A 19,472-nucleotide genomic window follows, 5' to 3' on the forward strand; every position below is an offset into this window, starting at 1 on the left:
GACCAGATCTTACATTAATTTTTGCTTCAAAAGACTTATTAGGGCTGATGGTCCGGCTAGATCTGATCTTTGGGAAAACAAGGTAGTATGTATTTGCTTATACTTCCTGAAGTGCTGGCCACTCTGTAGATCCCCTCACACAAGATTTAGAAGACAAAGGCCATCTATATTTGTGGAATGTGAGAGTGAGAGAAAGGAAAGCATCAAGGATTACATGCTAAGCTGCAAGATAGAGTCTGCCATTTCCTGAGACAGGCAATCAGAAGAAAGACCTGGTTTGGGGGTAAATTCTTTGAGTGGCCCCACGAGAAACACTAGTTCATTCTATAAACTCTAAAATCTACGTTGAGTTTAAGTCTGAGAGATATCCAAACAGAGACACGCAGAGGTAGTTGCACACATACTCTAAACTCAGCTGAGAAAGTTTGGGATTCATCAGATATATAGATGATATTGAAAGGCATAGGGTAGGAGGCATGCGCCCAGAGAGAACATATATAAAGAAAATCGAGGCCAGCAAAGAACCCTGAAGAACATTATCGTTTAGCATAGGAGCAGATAAATAAGAGGCTGAAAAGGACCACCATCTTCATGAAGCACATTGAACCATTTTTACAATTTCAGCCAATGTTAAATCTCAAATTTCATAGACGAGAACTGAAAGACAAGCACACTGTACCAGCCACAATATGGTTTATTTTTAAACATTATTAGAGTATTTGAATCTATGCGGCTGCGAGTTGCTCTTCCCTCATCTTTTCTCTTGGTCTTCTCCGTGTTTTACGGCATCAATTGCAGTATCTTTTCTCTACGAAACTCCCATTTCCTTTTAAGTTTTTTTTTTCAACTTAAGAAGAAATCTCCTTTTATCAGTTGTTTGCTAGTAAGGCATGTATGTCTTTGTTTCTTTGGCGTTACCAGGTTTCCGATCAACTTTTGGTGGCTTGTTTTACCTTGTGTCAGCTTCACTGAGAACCTGGCTCTAAGAAATGAACCCAAGTTATGGAAGCCAAGTGCTGGGCTGCTGCTTTAAGTCCAGAATCGTCTGCAAATAAAGACAAGAACAATATCAATGCAGTTTCATCAGTTCCTTGGACTGGGAGTGAGCTTTATGAATAAAATCCAGGGTTTATGAATTTTTTATCCAGTGGTGCGGTCCACATTGCCAATCAACACCGCACTGGAAGACACTAGAACCCTTCTATTTCACCACACCCACAACTCAAACTAGAGGGTCGGAACCTGTTAATCTTACAAGTTCAGACTCGAACCCTGTGTTTCATAACTCTTGCTAATACAAGGAATGAGTGTTAGGACTAAAACAAGATTGGAAATATGAAGTTATGAGATTAGCTGTCAGTGACTAACAAGGATTGTTCCAGAACAGCCAGCTTTTCTCACTGGATTCTTTCCAGGGGAATTCAGGTTGGGTAAATGTGGTTCCATTGCAAACAATCAACAAACAACCATTGTAAAGAAAGTTAATTTGTACAACATTTAAGGATAAGATTAACTACTTTGTATGACTGTAAATTGTGCACTGCATCTACAGGGGAGATTATCCCATCACAGATATTGAATATTTATTTTGACATGTATTTAATATGATTAATATTTATTATGCCGATTTTCCATCAGACAGTAGTAAAGTGTGTTCTAATAAATTACATATTTGATGACAAATTTTGACAGATAAAAGTGTCTTAAAGAAGGAGTGTTTTTCTCTAATTCTCAAAAAGGCATAATGTCATCTAGTTGTGGCCCTAATAACCCAAGGTGAGAGATATTTTATAAATCAGAGTGCTTCCCAAATTTTATCAAGTATTTTCAGTCTTCAAAAGATGATCAAATTTCAATATTAAGTCTTGTCACCTTAGGCTAGGCATTTAATATTCTCTCTTCTATAAAATCAAAGGTCTGGCCAAATGATTATTTTGATCCTTTCCACTCTACAATTACTTTAAGATTCTCGTTGGAGTCCATACATCTATGGTTTAAGCAGCATGGGTGTTGGAGAAGTCTTCAAAAAGATTGAAAAAAAATCTCAAAGCTAAAATCTCTTTAACTTTTACCTAACCTTCAGGCAAAGATGTTATTATAAAAGAAAGAATGCTAGGTATCAGGCTTTTCTCTTACATTATCTCATTAACCTTTATAACTACCTTGTGAGTTACTGCTATCTTCATTTTATGAAGGAAACTGCTAGTCTGTTGTAGAACCAATCATGCTGCTTCCCAAAGGTGAAGGTCTACTATCTCAAGGGTCTAGAACAAGGAAAACTGGACAATAGAAAATCAATATTATCTGAAAGAGGCCAAAAGAGGTAGAAAGATCTGGAAGATGTGAGCATTGACACTACCAAAATGGTTAAACCAAGAGGTCACAAACTATGGCTCAAAGGCCAAGACTGCCCACCACCTGTTTTTGTAAATAACGTTTTAATGGCACACAGTCATTTATGTACTGTCTGTGGCTGCTTTCACACTATAAAGGCAGAAATGAGCAGTTGTGATGCCCTTTGGCCTGCAAAGCCTAAATTATTTAGTATCCCACTCTTCATAGAAACTTTCCTTCCCATCTATACAAGTATGCATATGCTTATAGCTATAACCTATCCGTTCTTCCCTGGATCCTATCACTACCATCCTTATTAATGAAATTTCTGTGGGAAAACCTGTAACTGAGAGCTGATGCAGTGTTTGGTTACACTTATCTTTACTCAAGTTTACTGACATTTCCTTTTCTAGCACTGACGTTAGACCAGTTCTTCAATCATATCCCCTTTATTGCTGTTACCATAAAGCCCAAACCAATTATATTGAGATCTCAACAGGTTTCCTTCTCCCACCCAAGCTGCTAGTTTTCTAGTTGCCATTTCATCGAGGCCACTTTTCAACGGGATGGAATCAAGTTGTATTTCCAAATTGATTGTGTTAAACTCAATGTAGTGGTGAAAAAAAGAAAGCCACCATAACAGAAATATCTTTACTTATGAATAGATTATTAATCTCCAGTACTCTTTCTGACAGGTAGAACCAGGCGTTAAACAACTTGGATCCTTTTCAAATGTTTTCTCAACTGCCACCATATGTTTTCTCAATTGCCATATACCTCACATATAATACCTGCTTATTTCAAGGGCAGAATCACTGTCATATGCTAGGATATGAGCACAGATTGTGAAAGTCAAACAGGTGTTTATATAGAACATTCTTTATATAAATATGTTTCTATTTATACACACACACACACACACAATTTTCCCCAAGGAGCAAAAGAACTTTTATTTGTAATTTAATCTTTTTAATAACAACTTAAGATATAATTCACGTCCCATACAATCCCATACAATTCACACATTCAAAGTACATGATTCAGTGGTTTTTCAGTATATTCACAGAGTTATGCACCCATAATCACAATCAATTCTACATTTTCATCATCCCAAAAAGAAAGCCCACACTCATTAGTTGTCACTCTCTCACCTCTAAATCCACCAGTCCTAAGAAACCACAAATCTAGTTTCTCTCCATATATAGACTTGACTCTTCTGGACATTGCATATAAATGAAATCATATATGTGGCCTTTTGTTAGCATAATGGCTTCAGTCATTTAGCATAATGAGTTCATCCACGTTAGAGCATGTTATCCGTACTTCACTTCTTTTTCATTTCTTTTTTATTGTCAAATAAAAAAACAAAGACCCCAATTCTATCATATGCATATGCATTTATTAGTTTATGCATTTATTACTTGATGGACATTTGGCTTGTTCTCATTTTTTGTTATGAATATTGCTGCTATGAATATTTGTTTACAAGTGTTTGTGCGGACATATATTTTCATTTCTCTCGGGTATAGACCGAAGAGTGGAATTGCTGGGTCATATTGTAACTCTATGTTTAACCTTTTGTGGAACTGCCAAACTTTTCCCAAGCAGCTGTACCATTTTACATTTCCACCAGCAGTTTATGAGCGTTCCACTTTCTCTACATCCTCACCAACACTTGTTACTATCATCTTTTCATTATAACAATCCTGGTGAGTATGAAGTGGTATTTCACTGTAAGTGTGATTTGCATTTCCTGATAGCTAATGAGGTTGAGCATTGTTTCATGTGTTTTCTGGCCTTTTTATATCTTCTTTGGAAAACTGTCATTTCAGATCCTTTGTCCATTTCTTTAAATTGGGATCTTTGTCTTTTTATTGGGTTATAGTAGTTCTTCATATATTCTAAATACAAGTTCCTCCCTCACCTGATACATGATTTGCAAAAATCTTCTCATTTTGTGGATTGTCTTTTTGCTTTCATGAGGGCATTTTTGGAAGCACAAAATTTTGTTAATTCTAATGATGCCTAATTTATGTATTTTTTCCCTTTTATTGCTGTACTTTTGGTGTCATTTATTCAAGAAACCATTGTCTAATCCAAGGTCATGAAGACCTACACCTATGATTTTTTCCTAAAAGTTTTATAATGTTTGCTCTTTGGTTCACTTTGAGTTAATTTTTATACGTGCTGTGAGGTAAGAGTTCATCTTCAATTCCTTCGCATGTGGATATACAGTTGTTCCAGCACCATTTGGTGAAAAGACTATTTTCCTCTATTAAATTGTCTTAGAACCCTTTTGAAAAATCAATTGACCATAAATATGAAGGTTATTTCTGGACTTTCAATCTATTCCTATGAGTTTGGAAGTGTTCCTTCCTCTCTAATTTCTTGGAATAATTTGAGAAAGATAGGTGTTAGCTCTTCTTAAATGTTTAGTAGAATTTCCCTATGAAATCGTCTAATTCTGACCTTTTATTTTGGGAGTGTTTTTAAATTACTGATTCAATTTCATCACATGTAATTGGTCTAGTCAGATTTCTATTTCTTCATGATTTCAGCCTTGGAGGTTGTGTGTTTCTAGGAATTTATCCATTTCTTCTAGATTTTCCAATTTGCTGACATATAATTGTTTGTAGTAGTCTCTTATGATCCGTTGCAGTTCTGTGGTGTCAAGGAAATTTTTTTATATCTAAAAAGATGAACCTGCATCTGCTGAATATAGGAAAATACATTCTTGTAGGAAAAAGAGTTGCACAATAAATTAACAAATAGCACAATCATGATCACGTTTACATACACATGAAAAAATACATACTAGAATTATTAAAATTCTCTGGTAATTACTAATATTTCCTGTTTCAAATGTTTTCGTATTAAAATAGAGATTTATATTTCAAAACACATTGTAATGACAATCAAAACATAGCATGTTTTATATTTTAAAATGGCACAGTAGCAAATGTGTTGCACAAATATTCAGAGCTGTGTTTCCAGGGAAGATGAAAGCATATATAATTCTCAATTAAGAGCTGATCGTGCTCTGTGTAGTATAGATAATGCCTTCTGCTTTAATGCGCTCCAATATCGGTCTGTAGATCTCCTTTGAAAAGGGCCCTATCAGGCCTTTCGCTTGAATTTCACCTGAAAGAAAATTAATTTGTAGTTACCCTTTTAAAGGTGGTATTAAATATTAATTTATACAGCAAGTATGTCCACATAGCAGTACACTCAGAGTCAATGAATTTTTGGAGGCCTAGGCATTTTTTAAATAGCTGCTTAAAAGTCCCCTGCTACATTATTAGTCAACACTCTGCAAGGAAATGGGGTTAATTTTAAATTGAAAACACAGCTGGACTTAGGGACAGTGTCAGCATCTATACACTTAACTACACTAATTCCAGCCAAGACAATCAGAGAATACAGTAAGAAAGTAAAGTAAATCTAACTGGTCTGCTTTATTTGCCGATGTGATTTTATTTAAAAGTATAACACAAAAAAATGAATTAAAACCAATCTGGTTATTTGAGCATGGGTATCTGCTAGGTTTACTGAAACAGTAAATCTGGGCACTTTCCTTAAAGGCCATTATGACCTCACACCTCATCACTTCTTCACTCTGGTTCCTCAAAAATTAAGTCTGTGGTTTAATTTGCTATTAGCTGATAGGCACTTATAGATAGATGTTTTCTTTTTATACGACATTGACATTCTTTGATGTTTTCCACTCCCCTTACACTTTCAGGATGACCAAATGGGGTATTATATTCAGAGGTCATGCTTATTTGAACATATATGTGATCTTAAGGGATGAGTGAAGAGTTGAAATTTGAATTCATTTTGTCTAAAATATTTATTGAGTACTGATCGTATATGGAGATATGAAGATAAATAAAACATCATCTCTATTATTGAAGATCTGTGCTCTATTTCAGTGTTACCACCACCAAAACATGAAAAACCAAGGAAAGAAAGGAAGGGAGTTAACATTCCCTGGGGGCCCCTCTATGCGGTAGGAGCTTCATGTATTATTTTACTGCAGTGTCACAACAACCCTATGAATTAGATGGCAATCCCCACTTTATAGATGAGGAAAGTCTGGTTCGAAGATGTTGTGTAACTTGTACTCCACCCCTCAGCCATATTGCGACTGAACTGGGACAGAAATCAAGTCTAACTCTAAAATCCATGTTTGTTACTCACCACAGAGTAACCTCCCAGTCAGCTAGCACTTGGATTTTCTAGGATGGCTCACTTTTAGTGAATGCCAGTAACGCAAAAGTAGTTACTTGATGTCCAGGCACTGAATGACTTGGAGATGATATGGAGACAGGCTTAGACCTCCAATGAAAGAACTTACCATCCAGTAACATCTTGGCTGCCATAGCAGTGGGTAACCCCACAGTTTTAGCCATGGCTGAGAAGCCTTTCACATCTCCGTAAACCACAAGATCAATCGTTTTATTTTCTAAATGTCCAGAAGGATGTCTGATTCCAAAGCTGTCTCTCATCACAATCATATCTTTCTCTCCAGGACCTTAAAATAAACAGCCATTTAAAATGCCACGATCATGACAACTCCAATATTGTATTTTCTCTCCTGCTGCTGCTGTTCTGCTCTCACAAGTTCCCCCTCCCACTATATATGGTCCTCAGATAATTATGTAGAATGCTTTTTAGCCAAAAGATCAAGTGAAAAACTCAAGGAAATGATAACTCTAATCACATCCTTCTGTTCAGATTGTTGTCACTACAGCCTGGCTATGGACTCAAGGGAACTGCTGTAGAGGCCATCAGAAACACTCCTTCAGCATTTCCTAAAGGGTGAAAAATTAAAGGGAAAACTAATCATGTTTTTTCCTTTCCCATATTATGCAAGGTAATTCTTACTAGTTCTCTTATTCTTCCCTCTAGAAAAACAGCCCAAGTGTTCTTTCCCTGATATTATACTCCCCGACTCCTAACTGCTTGGCTCCAGTTCTCCAAGCTAATTTTCTTGTTGTATTGATTACATCTTCTGGTTCTTCTGGGATGTTCAGCTGATAGCCCATGGCTTACCATAGGACAGTTTCATGGCCAAATGCTTGGAGAGCGCATCCACAACAGACTCGGCCCGCGGGACTTGTTCATTCCCAAGTAACCCCAACCTGAGAAGCACAAGAGATGGCTGCATTAGGTCAAGTCCTATATACATATTCCCACTTGGGAAGCAGAAGAAAGCACTCCTTGGATTTAATCTTAAAAGGCAAGAAGCACAAAATGACAGTTTAAATTATAGGACTTTGCTAAATTGTAAAATAATAATAACAATGTTAATGTCTTAACTCTTACAATCATCCCCGGACTCCCCCAGGCCCTGCTCCCTGGAGCAGAACTTACACAGTGGAAGTCCACTCTGTGGCAAAGTTTTTGATGAGATTAACTTACAGGTTAGTTCTCCCACATTAAAGATATCAGTGAAATGTACCACAGTCATGTGAATGAGTGTTTTAAAGCAGTTTGAGGAAGACTGGGAGAATCTCCTACAGAAGAGAAATAATATCTCACCTTCTCAGGAACTGAGAGGAAAGTGTCTCCAAACAAGTATTTCCCAAGTCATAATTGCCATTGAATTTCTCTCTTAATCTAGGTTTTACCCCTATGTGAACACAGTATGTGGTAATCTCTCTACAGCAGGCCAACATTAGAGCAGCAAATTAATCAAAGACAATGTAAAATGTTTGGTTCTATTTTGACCTTTCGATGAGAAAGGGCTAGGTAGTCATTGATCCAATATTTTGCTCTAAGTTGATAGGTGGGTACCTACTGTTCGACAGCTGCCATCTGTGTATTATCTCCTCCTAGTTTCTTAGAGACAGCTTCCTTCAGCACGTCATGCTTGGAGGAGCGTGAAATCCCAACAAGATCACAGAGGAGCTCTTTCTGGTTCGAAATACAAAAATAAAAATTCTAAATTTCTAATAAAGTAAAAAAATAAGTTGAGGAAGCATTTTATTAAGACATTGGACCTCAAATGCATCCCAAATTTTAAAATAAAAATAGTACATTGCAACACATGCATGTGTAAATTGCAACACATACACGTCTGCACACCCATACACCAATAAATGTATGGTATTCCAGAATGACATTTCAGCAATAAAAATGGATCATAACATTAAATCAATACAATATGGACAGTATCATATTCACCAGCACATGTCCTGCCTTTGCATAACCTCTTCATCATCACTTTTTCACCCATTCTGCCTTATCTTCCACCAGTCCATTTTGACCAAGATAAAGTGGAAGAAGCTTATTGCTGTGGTTGCTAGTAGCAACCAGAATTCTTTTGTAGATTCGAGAGATGAGAAAGACCTTGCAGATAATAAAATCTCAAAGGAAGAACACTTAAGCAGTGGTCATAACTTTTTCTTTCTAAATAAGACTTTTTTCAAACTCCTAAGGGAAAAGGTATGCTCTAGATTAAGGGTCAACAAACTGGTTCACAGGCCAGATTCAGCTCACCACCTGGCTTTGTAAATTAAACATTTGTTTGTGTATTGTCTAAAGCAGAACTGAGCAGTCTGACAGAGACTGCATGGCCCATAAATCCTAATATATTTTCAATCTGGTATTTGACAAAAAAAAAAAAAAAAAAAAAGTTTCCCAACCCCTTATTCTAGACTGTAGCCACCAAGATACTGGTACCAGACCCCAAACTCCTGCACCAACCTGCTGGATGCAGCTGCCTCAACCCCACAGTCACCCTATGGATGCCTGTTCACTCCTGCCCAACAAGTACATTTATGAAAGATAAAACAGATTGGGAGGGCTCTCAGATACACACAAAAAAATGAATTTATAAGCAACTGGCTAGCAAGATTACCAGTTTCTTTGGGAGACTTACTGGGATTAATAATATTGATCCTTTTCTAATTATGATAAATTTCTGGCATTTCTATTGGAATATAGTCACATTAAGTTGGAAGACCATCTAGTAACAAGTTAATTCCAAAGCTGGTGGAAGTCTACACTCACTTTGGAGCCTCCAAAGTTCCTTCCAACTCTAAGACTCTAGGATTTTACTACAACACACTTTATATGGGCATAAACTCAGTAATAGAAAACTCAAATTACTCATGGTTACAAATGGCCAAATGAAAGAACTAAGAGGTTACATGGGTTGGAAATCCAGTTCTGTAATACCACCAGCAGCTCTCCTGCATTATCAGTTTCAAGAGGTCCAAACTTCACGCCTGTCACTGAGTCACCACTTAGACAAGTAGCAGAGCCCAGAGCCCAGTGCAGAAAGCAAGTCCATCTCTTCCCAGGGCTGAGGGAGTGATCGAGTGGTAGAAGGTGCATTGGGAAATAGACCAGATGAGTCAGTCTCCGTGCTCTCTCCATCCTCTCGTAATAGTGAAGGGAGAAGGGACTTGGGGCATGTAAGCCACCGAGTGGGTTCTTTTGCTGGTCCAAACCCAAGTTCAAACCTACTGCAGAAGACATCTCTGACAACCAGCACACACTATGATTCTGGAATCACTCACCCAGGTGAGAGGCTTGGCCTCGGGTTGAAGGGCAGGAAATGCATCTCTGTTTATAAGACCCAATTTCACAAACCCATTCAAGGCTTTGGCATATCCCTGTAACAAGAATTATTATCAGTATATGAAAATTTTCTGTTCAAAGAAAGACATTTCAAAGACTTTTTTGAAATGAGGGCTTTATCGTCCAATTCGTTTAGAAAGCAGGATGAAGAGAGTCATTTGTATTACCAGTATGCATGCAACCTCCTTCAGGTTCAAATCAAAATCAATAGTGTCACAACAATTCCACTGGTTTACATAAGAGACCTTGCAAAACATAGGTCTTTACTTCTGTTTCTAGGTTCATGTGAAAGGTATTTTCTGGCAGCACAGGGTAAATGTCCTCTTATTTATATGCTTACAGTTCAGGAGAATAGTCTTTAATAGAACAGCTGTTGTCTCTCACAATGGAAGAAGGAGCTTGTAAGAATAGCCCCCAGAGCAGATAATCCATCCTACTAAGAGCCACCTTATATGTGTGAGGCTTAACACATATAAGGAACAGGGCAAAAAAGATAGAGCAGAGAGAATTTCTGAAAATGTCATCGCTCTGATAAAAATTCCTCACGTGTCCTTCATTGTCTACAAGATAAGTCTGAAGTCCTTGGCATATTATCTAAAACCCATCCAAATATGCACCTCTGGCCTGACTCACTACCGTCTTCACTACTCACCATTCCCCAAACATGCTGTGTTTCTTCCAGAGACCTGGGCCTCTGGGCACGCCTTCCTCACCTAGGAGATGTTTACTCCTCCCTTAAGACCAGGCTCAGTGTGCCTACCAAGCCCCCTAGGTGAATGGGCACTCCCTTCTCTGTATTCCTGTAGCATTTCGTACATATCTCTATTACGGCACGTGACACAAACTGTAATCAAGTGTCTATATAGCTGGTAAACTGTAGGTATAGAAAATGCATCTGTAGGTGCATGTGTGCATACGTGCAGGCGTACGTGTGTGTGTGTGTGTGTGTGTGTGTGTGTCCTTCATCTGCCTGCCCTCACCCCATTATCCAGCAGTCCAGTATGCTGAGAGAGAACAAATGACTGGATGAATAGATTCTCAACTACGATAAAGTGAAGGAAGACCATAATGGTATGTTCTCCTGTGAGCAAATCAGGGGGTGGAATGGGAAGGCCAAGAAATAAGGAGCTTTGTATGCACTGCAATCAGAGAGACAGAGGGGCGGGGGGGGGCGAGAGAGAGAGAGAGAGAGAGAGAGAGAGAGAGAGAGAGAGAGAGAGAGGGAGGGAGAGAGAGAAAGGAGAGGAGGAGGAGAAGGGTGGGAGATGACTTTAGAAGCAATAAAGGTATTAAAATATAAAATAGTTTCTATAGTCATTGGATATTTCACTATTTAATATGTGGCCAACTAGTAATTTTCACATTTCTGAAAGTTTGTATTATTCAAACTGCTCAAAGGTTACTAATTAAAGAACTCACATTTAGTTTTTCTAACCCAATGTAAATGTACGTCAGAGGAGAAACAAAAAAGCTATACCCCCAAGTGCCAGAGATCCCTTTATCCAACATCTGAAACACTGAGCCATTTCTGAGCTATTTCTTAATTGCAGAAATATATATGTTATATATATAATATGTATTATATATATATTAAACTTTTATTTATTTAAGTGTGTTTTTCCAGTACCCAACAGCTCCAAGTCAAGTAGTAGTTTCAATCTAGTTGTGGAGGGCGCAGCTCACAGTGGCCCATGTGGGGATGGAACTGGCAACCTTGTTGTTAAGAGCTCGAGCTCTAACCAACTGAGCTAACTGGCCGCACCCAATTGCAGAAATATATTTTTATGGTGACCTCTAGAAATGAACTTATTGTATGTATTCTCTCATCAGTTAGCATTTAGCATAGCTGCTATGTGTCAGACTTGTGCTAGGAGCTGAGGCCACAGAGCTGAAAAATGCAGTCCCCACCCATGAAGAAACTACAGTCCAGTAGAGAGGTCAGACAAGTCCAACAGAAAATGGCCGGCACACAGTGGGCAAGCCCCCATGGCCACGATGACCACACTGCAGTAGAATACGATAGGTGCTCCAGCAGAGATAAGCACAGAGCACAAAGGAGCAGACACGCACGTAGATGTGGGGCAGGGGAGTGAAGGAGAAGGAGCTAAGAAAGACGTGGTGGTAAGATGATGTCAAGCTGGGTCTACAAGGTGACAGGCAGGTGCAGGAAAGTGGCCAAGGTGTCCCGGTCACACTTGGGTGATAGTGTCTCATCTCTAATACTGAACAAAATATTCAGGTTACTAAAGGGTTGCTGACATAGGATGGTGACCTCATGAATGCAACATGGGGTCCTTGGCAGGGGGGTTCTCATCCATACACTTCAGAGTTTGATTCAATTCTTAAAAAGCTTAAAATCCTCTGTTTTGGGCTCTACATATTTGGTAAGAGACTATACCTCAAGCTATCGGAAAATCCTGATTTCTAGAACCTCCCCCCGCCACCAAAAGTTACTACTTATATTCTTAGAACAAATTGAAGAAAACAGAATTGGGAGATCTGCCAGAGCTGGGAATTTATGGCTTCAATTCGGACTGGAATTTCCACTGTACCCACAGGCTTGTGGGATATCTCTGGGTCCTAGATCCCCTCAGGTGTTATCACAGGCATCTCATTGGATTATGGAGACAGAGAGCATCACATTCAGGAGAACGCAGGTACCTGCCCTCCAGGACCTTAAAATCTATTTCAGGAGACAAGAAAAAGATCCATACCAATCTGACTAAAAGTGCTGGGAGGAAATACTAAGTGCCAATAAATGCAATCGAAGCTTTAAAGAGGAAGAAATGCAGTGGTTGTGTTCTCTTTAAGAATAAATAGGAGTTAGACATAGAGAAATGAGGCGAACCAAGAGCCAGTCTTCATGCGCAGACACTGTGGAAATAACCTCTGCTCTTACATTAATTTTTTCTGTCATTTCCCTTTCACACAGGAATAACAGCATCAGCGTTCAATGATTACCGGCGCCTGCTTTATGTAAGAAAGGCGACAGAAAATGTTGGAATTTTAGGAAGTTGGAATTTTAAATAATATGTCATGGAAAGCCTCAGACGCATAGGAAGCTTCTGCTTCAAAGCCCCCAAAAAGCACCAACACCGCCCACACGTGGGTTTCAGACTTCTGACCTCATGAACGGCGAGAGTATACATTTCTGTTGTTTTAAGCCACCCAGTTTGTAGGAATTTGTTATGACAGCCCTAGGAAACTATTACCCTGATTGTTTCAATCTGGTCATACTTGCAACTACTCTTTTGTGATCAATAAACGTGTGGTGGACATTTGTGTTTCTGCTCCTAGAATCTACACCTCACTGTGTGGTGAAAACATTTTGGATCTGCTGTGGGGAAAGGGATGCTGACTACATCTCCAGCTTCAGGGACATAAAGCAGAGGCCAAAGCTGATTGGCATATTTATTTTTTTTTTAAAGATTTTATTGGGGAAGGGGAACAGGACTTTATTGGGGAACACTGTACTTCCAGGCCTTTTTCCCAAGTCAACTTGTTGTCCTTTCAATCTTAGTTGTGGAGGGTGCCATTCAGCTTCAAGTTGTTGTCAAGTTGTTCAGTCTTAGTTGTGGAGGGCGCAGCTCAGCTCCAGATCTAGTTGCCGTTTTCTAGTTGCAGGGGGCACAGCCCACCATCCCTTACGGGAGTCGAACTCGCAACCTTGTGGTTGAGAGCCTGCGCTCCAACCAACTGAGCCATCCAGGAGCTCAGTGGCAGCTCAGCTCAAGGTGCTGTGTTCAATCTTAGTTGCAGGGGGCAGAGCCCACCATCCCTTGTGGGACTCGAGGAATTGAACTGGCAACTTTGTGGTTGAGAGCCCACTGGCCCATGTGGGAATCGAACCGGCAGCCTTCGGAGTTAGGAGCATGGAGCTTTAACCGCCTAAGCCACCGGGCGGCCCCCTGATTAGCACATTTTTATCCCACTAACCTCAAGGGCTCATGAGACAAAAATTGCATTTTTAGCTATAAAGGAGATGCATTTTTTCATTCTCATTGTTTTGAACCTAAGAGGGTGGGACTGCTGCCACCATGTGGAGCCTGGGACTGCATCCAGTACTGAGGGAAGAGCTGAGAGGTGAAGAGAAACCAAGTCCCAAAGAGGTCACGTGACCCACCCCCAAACTCCTTACACCTGAAGCTAGTCCCTTGCCTACGCCCCACTGCTCATGCGTCAAAAATTCCCTCTTTGCTCAAGACATTTTGAGTTGTCTCCAAAAACAACAACCCTGAGAAAAGATTCTAGCCTGGTTCCTCATCCGGAGTAGTTTGATTATACGGAAAATGACACGTACACATCACTTGCAGCAAAACACACACCGGGTTTCATCTGAAACACAGCTGCTTACCTTGTACCTCAGTGTCCCCCGCAGCAAAGTGTGAGCAGACGAGATGCCATAAATCTCAGCGTATTTGGTACTGTCTCTGTTGGGATAGCCTTCCAAATTTAATCCGGGGTAATAATCCATGGGAGTCACGGCATCAAGAAAGGAGACCCCCCCTGCAACATTCACAACCTGAGGAACATCGAAAAGGCACAATGGGGGTTACTGTAAGCAGGGTGCTCCCCTTTGCGTTTATCTGTGCTATTTGCAAATTAAAGGAATCGAAGTTTTAAAAGAAAGCAATAGAGAATTTGAAAAATGCATTTTACGAAACAATAGCGATCAACATCCCAGACTCAGGCTGTTCCGCTAACATCGTAATCCGCAAGGCCTTTCTTCCAAGTTCTCAAATCTGACTTAAAGCATTTAGCGTCTTTCCTAAGCTCTTGTTTTCTACTTTTTCTTGCCCCTGGATAAGGTAGCACTGAGTTATGCACCAGGAGAGTTTTGTTTTTAAATAAACAATATGCTAAAAGCAACAGATGCTGATTTAAATGGCTAACATACTCAAAGAATAAGGGCAATATCCTCACTGTTCTTTTTCTTCTCTCCCCTTCTGAATGCTGCATGAGGCAGCGGCCTGGTCCATTTCATTCACACAGCTAGCATTTACTGAGCACCTACTATGTGTGTGCCAGGATTCCACTTATCGCGCGGGGAGTGAGGAGAGTGATGAATAAGATACAATTCCTGTCTCCATCCACTCCTTTAGTCATTGAACGAACATTTACTGAACATCTACCAAGTGCCAGGAGCTGTGCTGGAGGAATTAGAGGAGCCCAAAGCTTCGACTAGTCAACCGAAGGTGTCTGTTGGGGACAGGGAAGGGGGGAGATGTCCCGTCACGAGAAAGACAACTCAATGAACACAGTGCAACTCCAAACAGTGCTACTCCGATCTTCCTGCTGGTGAGAAGTTAAATCACCAGTTCCCAAGCTCTTTCCATTTCTCAGTAATGCCCTTACCTGAAGCCCTTGCCCTGGAACGCACACAAAACGCAGCGCCTCATGTTTTTTCCTTTCATTTTGATTAAAGGACAAAGTTTTTCTTTCAGCTTGTGACATTTCTGATCATCCTTAAGATAACGGGAAATACTCTGCAGTGATAAAATCAGGGCGGAGGTTCCCGCAGAAGGGGAGGGGTGGTGGTGTTGCTGTAGAACTGGCTTTTCTCCTGAATGCACTGCGGGAAACTAGTGCTGATTTCACGTCTAAAGCTGCACAGACAACCCTGCACAAGGGAGCCACTATGTACCTTCAGACGGATTCTGAGGGATTTGCCCAAAGCAGAGTTTATTTGTAGATAGATTCTGCATGTGCCTTTGTATGAAAAACAAACGTATGATTATGTTGCTGAAGCCCCAGAAGGAAATGGGCCATGCCACCTGCAGTCAGGCCTGGCGGAGTCTCTCCATTTAAATGGCTCACTCTGTAGAGAGCTAAGCACTGTCTGCAGCCCTAAGAGTGAGACTCTGAAGGAATTGAGGAATGCTTTCCATTAACTTCTCCTATGAAACTCTTCTGGACCGTTCAGCCAACATTTCCAAAGGGACCATTCCTGCACTATTTCTTTAAAACAAGTTTCGTCTATCAGGATTCTAAATTTTAAAGAAAAATCTATTAATAAGGCAATTGTTAACCTTCAGGGTCTCCACACCCATCTTATCACTATAACCTACGGCAATTCTAAAGTTTTGTGTACTTGTTTGAAGGTTCAGAACTTTTTTTAAAGAAACGTTCAACAAAGACGTCTATATTCCAGCACTTTACTAGTCAGAAACAAACCAGCTGGTTCATAAGTCTACCACGAGATTCTTGTGAAGAAAATAAGGAAATGTAAGCTGAATGATTCATTTAGAGGGACTGACAGCTGACGAAGCAACCTGACCCAAAAATGAGTAGGGAATCAGTATCATTTGTTATGAACTCAGAGTTGTATTTCTAATGGCATATTATGGGGTTCATTATTAAGCCCCGTCCTCTTTGATATCTTATTATTGACTTGGATGAAAACAGATAGATTTTTCTATCTTGCAGAGAATGTGCATTTTTTTCTGACTTTACAATGCTCATATCCAAGACCCACTCCCAGCAGAAACAGTGGCTCATTATTCACTGCTGTTGCAGGCTGCTGTGAGTCCAACTATTTTACACACACACACACACACACACACACACACACACACACGCATGTGCAAGCCTTCCAACCAATGAGAATCACTGATAATAAGCTTGATTGCTAAACTAACAAGAAATATAACACAGGAAATAAACGATCATTTACTCAGGGCCCACTGTGTGCTAGATGCCTTACATGCATTGCCTTCAATCCAGGCAGTAACTCATTTTTCAGAGGTGAAAACTGAGGCTGAGTCAGCCCGAGGCAGATCTGAACCCAGGTCCACCTGACTCCAATGTCCATGTTCTTTCTCCTGTACCACACCTATACCTTCCATTGTGCCGCTCTCTGGGTCAGTACCTTGAGAGGGGTGCTGACTGACAAGATCACAGCATTCCAGACGGTGCTAGGTTGACACCTGAAGATTGCATTAAGCAGGGCTGCAGGCAGCAGCTCGCGATTTCCTATACGGGAGGAGCTGGGTGCTGCAGTCAAGGCAAACTTGACTTGCAGGCAAACTTGATGGCTAGAAAGCCTATCTCAAAGCTGTGTTTGCAGAGCAAGCACGGCCTTGGCTTAGAGTATTTGTTTAACCAGGGGTAGCTTGGGAGAGGAGGCTGAAGGAGATGATGGTGATGCTCTGTCCCATCACTCAGGTGCCAACCATCTAGGAGAGTGTCCCACCAGCCACAGAGGGAACAAAACTAAGAGAAGGGACAATCACTGTCTCCAAATACATAGAAGGAAATAAGATTTGTTAGAAATAGGATTAGAAGCTAGAAATAGTACCAATGGCTGGAATTTACTGCAAGACGTAGGACAATGAGATATGTCCTCATTCAGAAGCTACTCATATGTCTAAGTTGCTGGAAAAGTTGACGACTTTAGCTTTAAGCAGAAGCCAGAAGTCACCTGGCTCCCCCTTTATGATTCTGTGAATTACATAAGGCCTACTCTGTGGTCACAGAGGGGATGAAGGAACAAGAATACAAGAGTCTTCTGGGTTGCAAGACAGACAGATACACTTGAATTATGGAGTGAATAATACAGCATCCGGAAAATTCTTAGACATAGACAATCAAAGTGTGGGAGTTCAGTCAAAAGAATAGCGAATTGGGGCTGGAGTGGTCAGGAAAAGATGCATCCACAAGAGGAGACTGGAGTAGGACCTTGAAAAAAGTATCATTTTAGCAAAGAAAAGAAAAACATCATGTTTTGTCTTCGGGTCCTCCACAGTGCCAGGCAGACGCAAAAAGCACTCCTTGTTTTTTACAAAAGGAGTTCAGAATGAAAGGGAAAACTTCAAATTCAACAAATTCAACTTCTGCTGCCTGAAAATAACTGCTTCCTTTTCCTGAGTTCTCACCACCATCAATTTCTTTGTGTGACTAATATTTGCTAAGGACGCGTGGGTCTGACAATCTGATGTTAAACTAATTGTAATCTATGCGACCTCACTCAGTCCTAATGGAAGACCCTGCAAGGCTGGTATTATTACGTTTATCCTCAGAAGGATCCCAAAGCTCAAAGACATGAAATACATGATTGTCCTAGTGCCACCAGCCAGTGACGGCAGAGCCAGCGCACAATGCCAGGCCCCTGACATCAAAGCCCTTTCTCTATGGGTTGCACTCTGCTGATCCTTTCCTTGTCATCATCTTTGCCAGTTCTATGGCCTCCTGAAAAGGAGCATTTTGCCCAATTGAAACGAGAATTTTTCCTGCATTCAGGAAGGAGCTGTTGACACGCAACAGATGGGTTGTGGCAGATCAAAAGAAGTGTCTGTGGGAGAACATCAAACTGAGTTTCTTGCCCAGACCTTCGTGATTACAGAATCGGGGAACTGGATGGAACCTGACTGCCGAAAACACGTATTAGGAGACTGATGGCCAGTCGTCCTTTAGAATGGCCTTTGGAGACACACGCACCAGAACTCAGGGGTCCTGTTTTATACCTTGAAACCTGCGGATGTATCTTTCCAGCATGAAGTTTAAGTGTGTGGTTTGTGTAGTAGAGTTTTAAGTACAGCTGCGGCCTTCTGGTCACTAAATCGATTTTCAAATTCAGCTGCACATTCGAATCCCTGGGGGAGGTTTTGAAGATCCCCAAAACCAGGCAAAGCAGAAGCTCCGGGGACAAGCCCAGATGTCAGTATTCCGTAAGCTGTCCAGGCTGTGAGCCCCACCCTACCGCAGGCACAGGAGACCGTGGTTAAGAACAACATTCACCTTGCTTCTAAAGAAATGGTTTCTTTTCTCCTTTGTTTGTATATGACACACACTGAGGTTAACAGATACGCTGAGAATTTATAATACTGCTGCCAGAAGAATCTTTTTAAGACGCACATCTGATCATGTGACTCACCACTCCCTGCAGGGCCAGGCGTGGGTGAGAGGTGCGTGGGCATGAACTGAACAAGGGACCCTCAGTCTCGTCATCCAGTGTTTCCCCAAAAATAAGACCTAACCGGAAAATAAGCCCTAGCATGATTTTTCAGGAATACATCCCCTGAACATAAGCCCAATGTGTCTTTTGGAACAAAAATTAATATAAGACCCAGTCTTATTTTCAGGGAAATACAGTATTTGCTTCCAAAAAGGAGTCTTCCCTTCGGTTAGGAGGATAAAATATGCGGGCAGACAGATGTGACTTGGATACTGGCTGTACCACTTGGATCTCTAACTGTGGCTGTTAGCTAAGCTTCTTATGCCCATTTTCTCCCTTAATAAACTGGATAGGGTTATGGTAGGAATCAAATGAAGTCGCTGCCTAACCCAGGCATGAGTGGCAGCATCCCTGCCCGGCTGGCCAAGCACATCTGTCCTCTGCTAATTTTCTGCTCCCCACCTCCTCACCAAGGTCACATCAGCTGCCCTCTCATCTGTAGCATGTGGCACTTGAGCGTACTTTGGAACTTCTCTCACTGACTTATAGCTGTTACACCAGTGTCTGTCTTTCCTGCCAGGAGGCAATCCAGTAAAGGGGGAAAGAAAAGGCTTTGGAGTTAGTTAGACCTGAGTTTGAATCTCAGCTGAATGAT

At 40.7% G+C, this 19,472-nt stretch overlaps 1 protein-coding gene across 2 annotated transcripts in view; it reads right to left on the reverse strand.

Moving 5' to 3' along the window:
* Nucleotides 1–2,973: 2,973 nt before the first annotated feature.
* The window catches only part of AASS (aminoadipate-semialdehyde synthase), a 56,719-nt gene continuing 40,220 nt past the window's right edge, over nucleotides 2,974–19,472 (reverse strand). For both annotated transcript variants that reach the window (XM_081038049.1, XM_081038048.1), the window contains exons 19-24: nucleotides 14,279–14,446; nucleotides 9,864–9,959; nucleotides 8,138–8,253; nucleotides 7,390–7,478; nucleotides 6,692–6,868; nucleotides 2,974–5,475 (exon numbers count right to left, since the gene is read on the reverse strand). In XM_081038049.1, coding sequence (XP_080894175.1) covers nucleotides 5,357–5,475; nucleotides 6,692–6,868; nucleotides 7,390–7,478; nucleotides 8,138–8,253; nucleotides 9,864–9,959; nucleotides 14,279–14,446 — 765 coding nt within the window. In that variant the 3' untranslated portion in view covers nucleotides 2,974–5,356. The remainder of the gene's footprint in view (nucleotides 5,476–6,691; nucleotides 6,869–7,389; nucleotides 7,479–8,137; nucleotides 8,254–9,863; nucleotides 9,960–14,278; nucleotides 14,447–19,472) is intronic.

This window comes from Rhinolophus hipposideros (genome assembly GCF_964194185.1).
Source record: "Rhinolophus hipposideros genome assembly, chromosome: 25".
In the NCBI taxonomy this organism is placed as follows: domain Eukaryota; kingdom Metazoa; phylum Chordata; class Mammalia; order Chiroptera; family Rhinolophidae; genus Rhinolophus; species Rhinolophus hipposideros.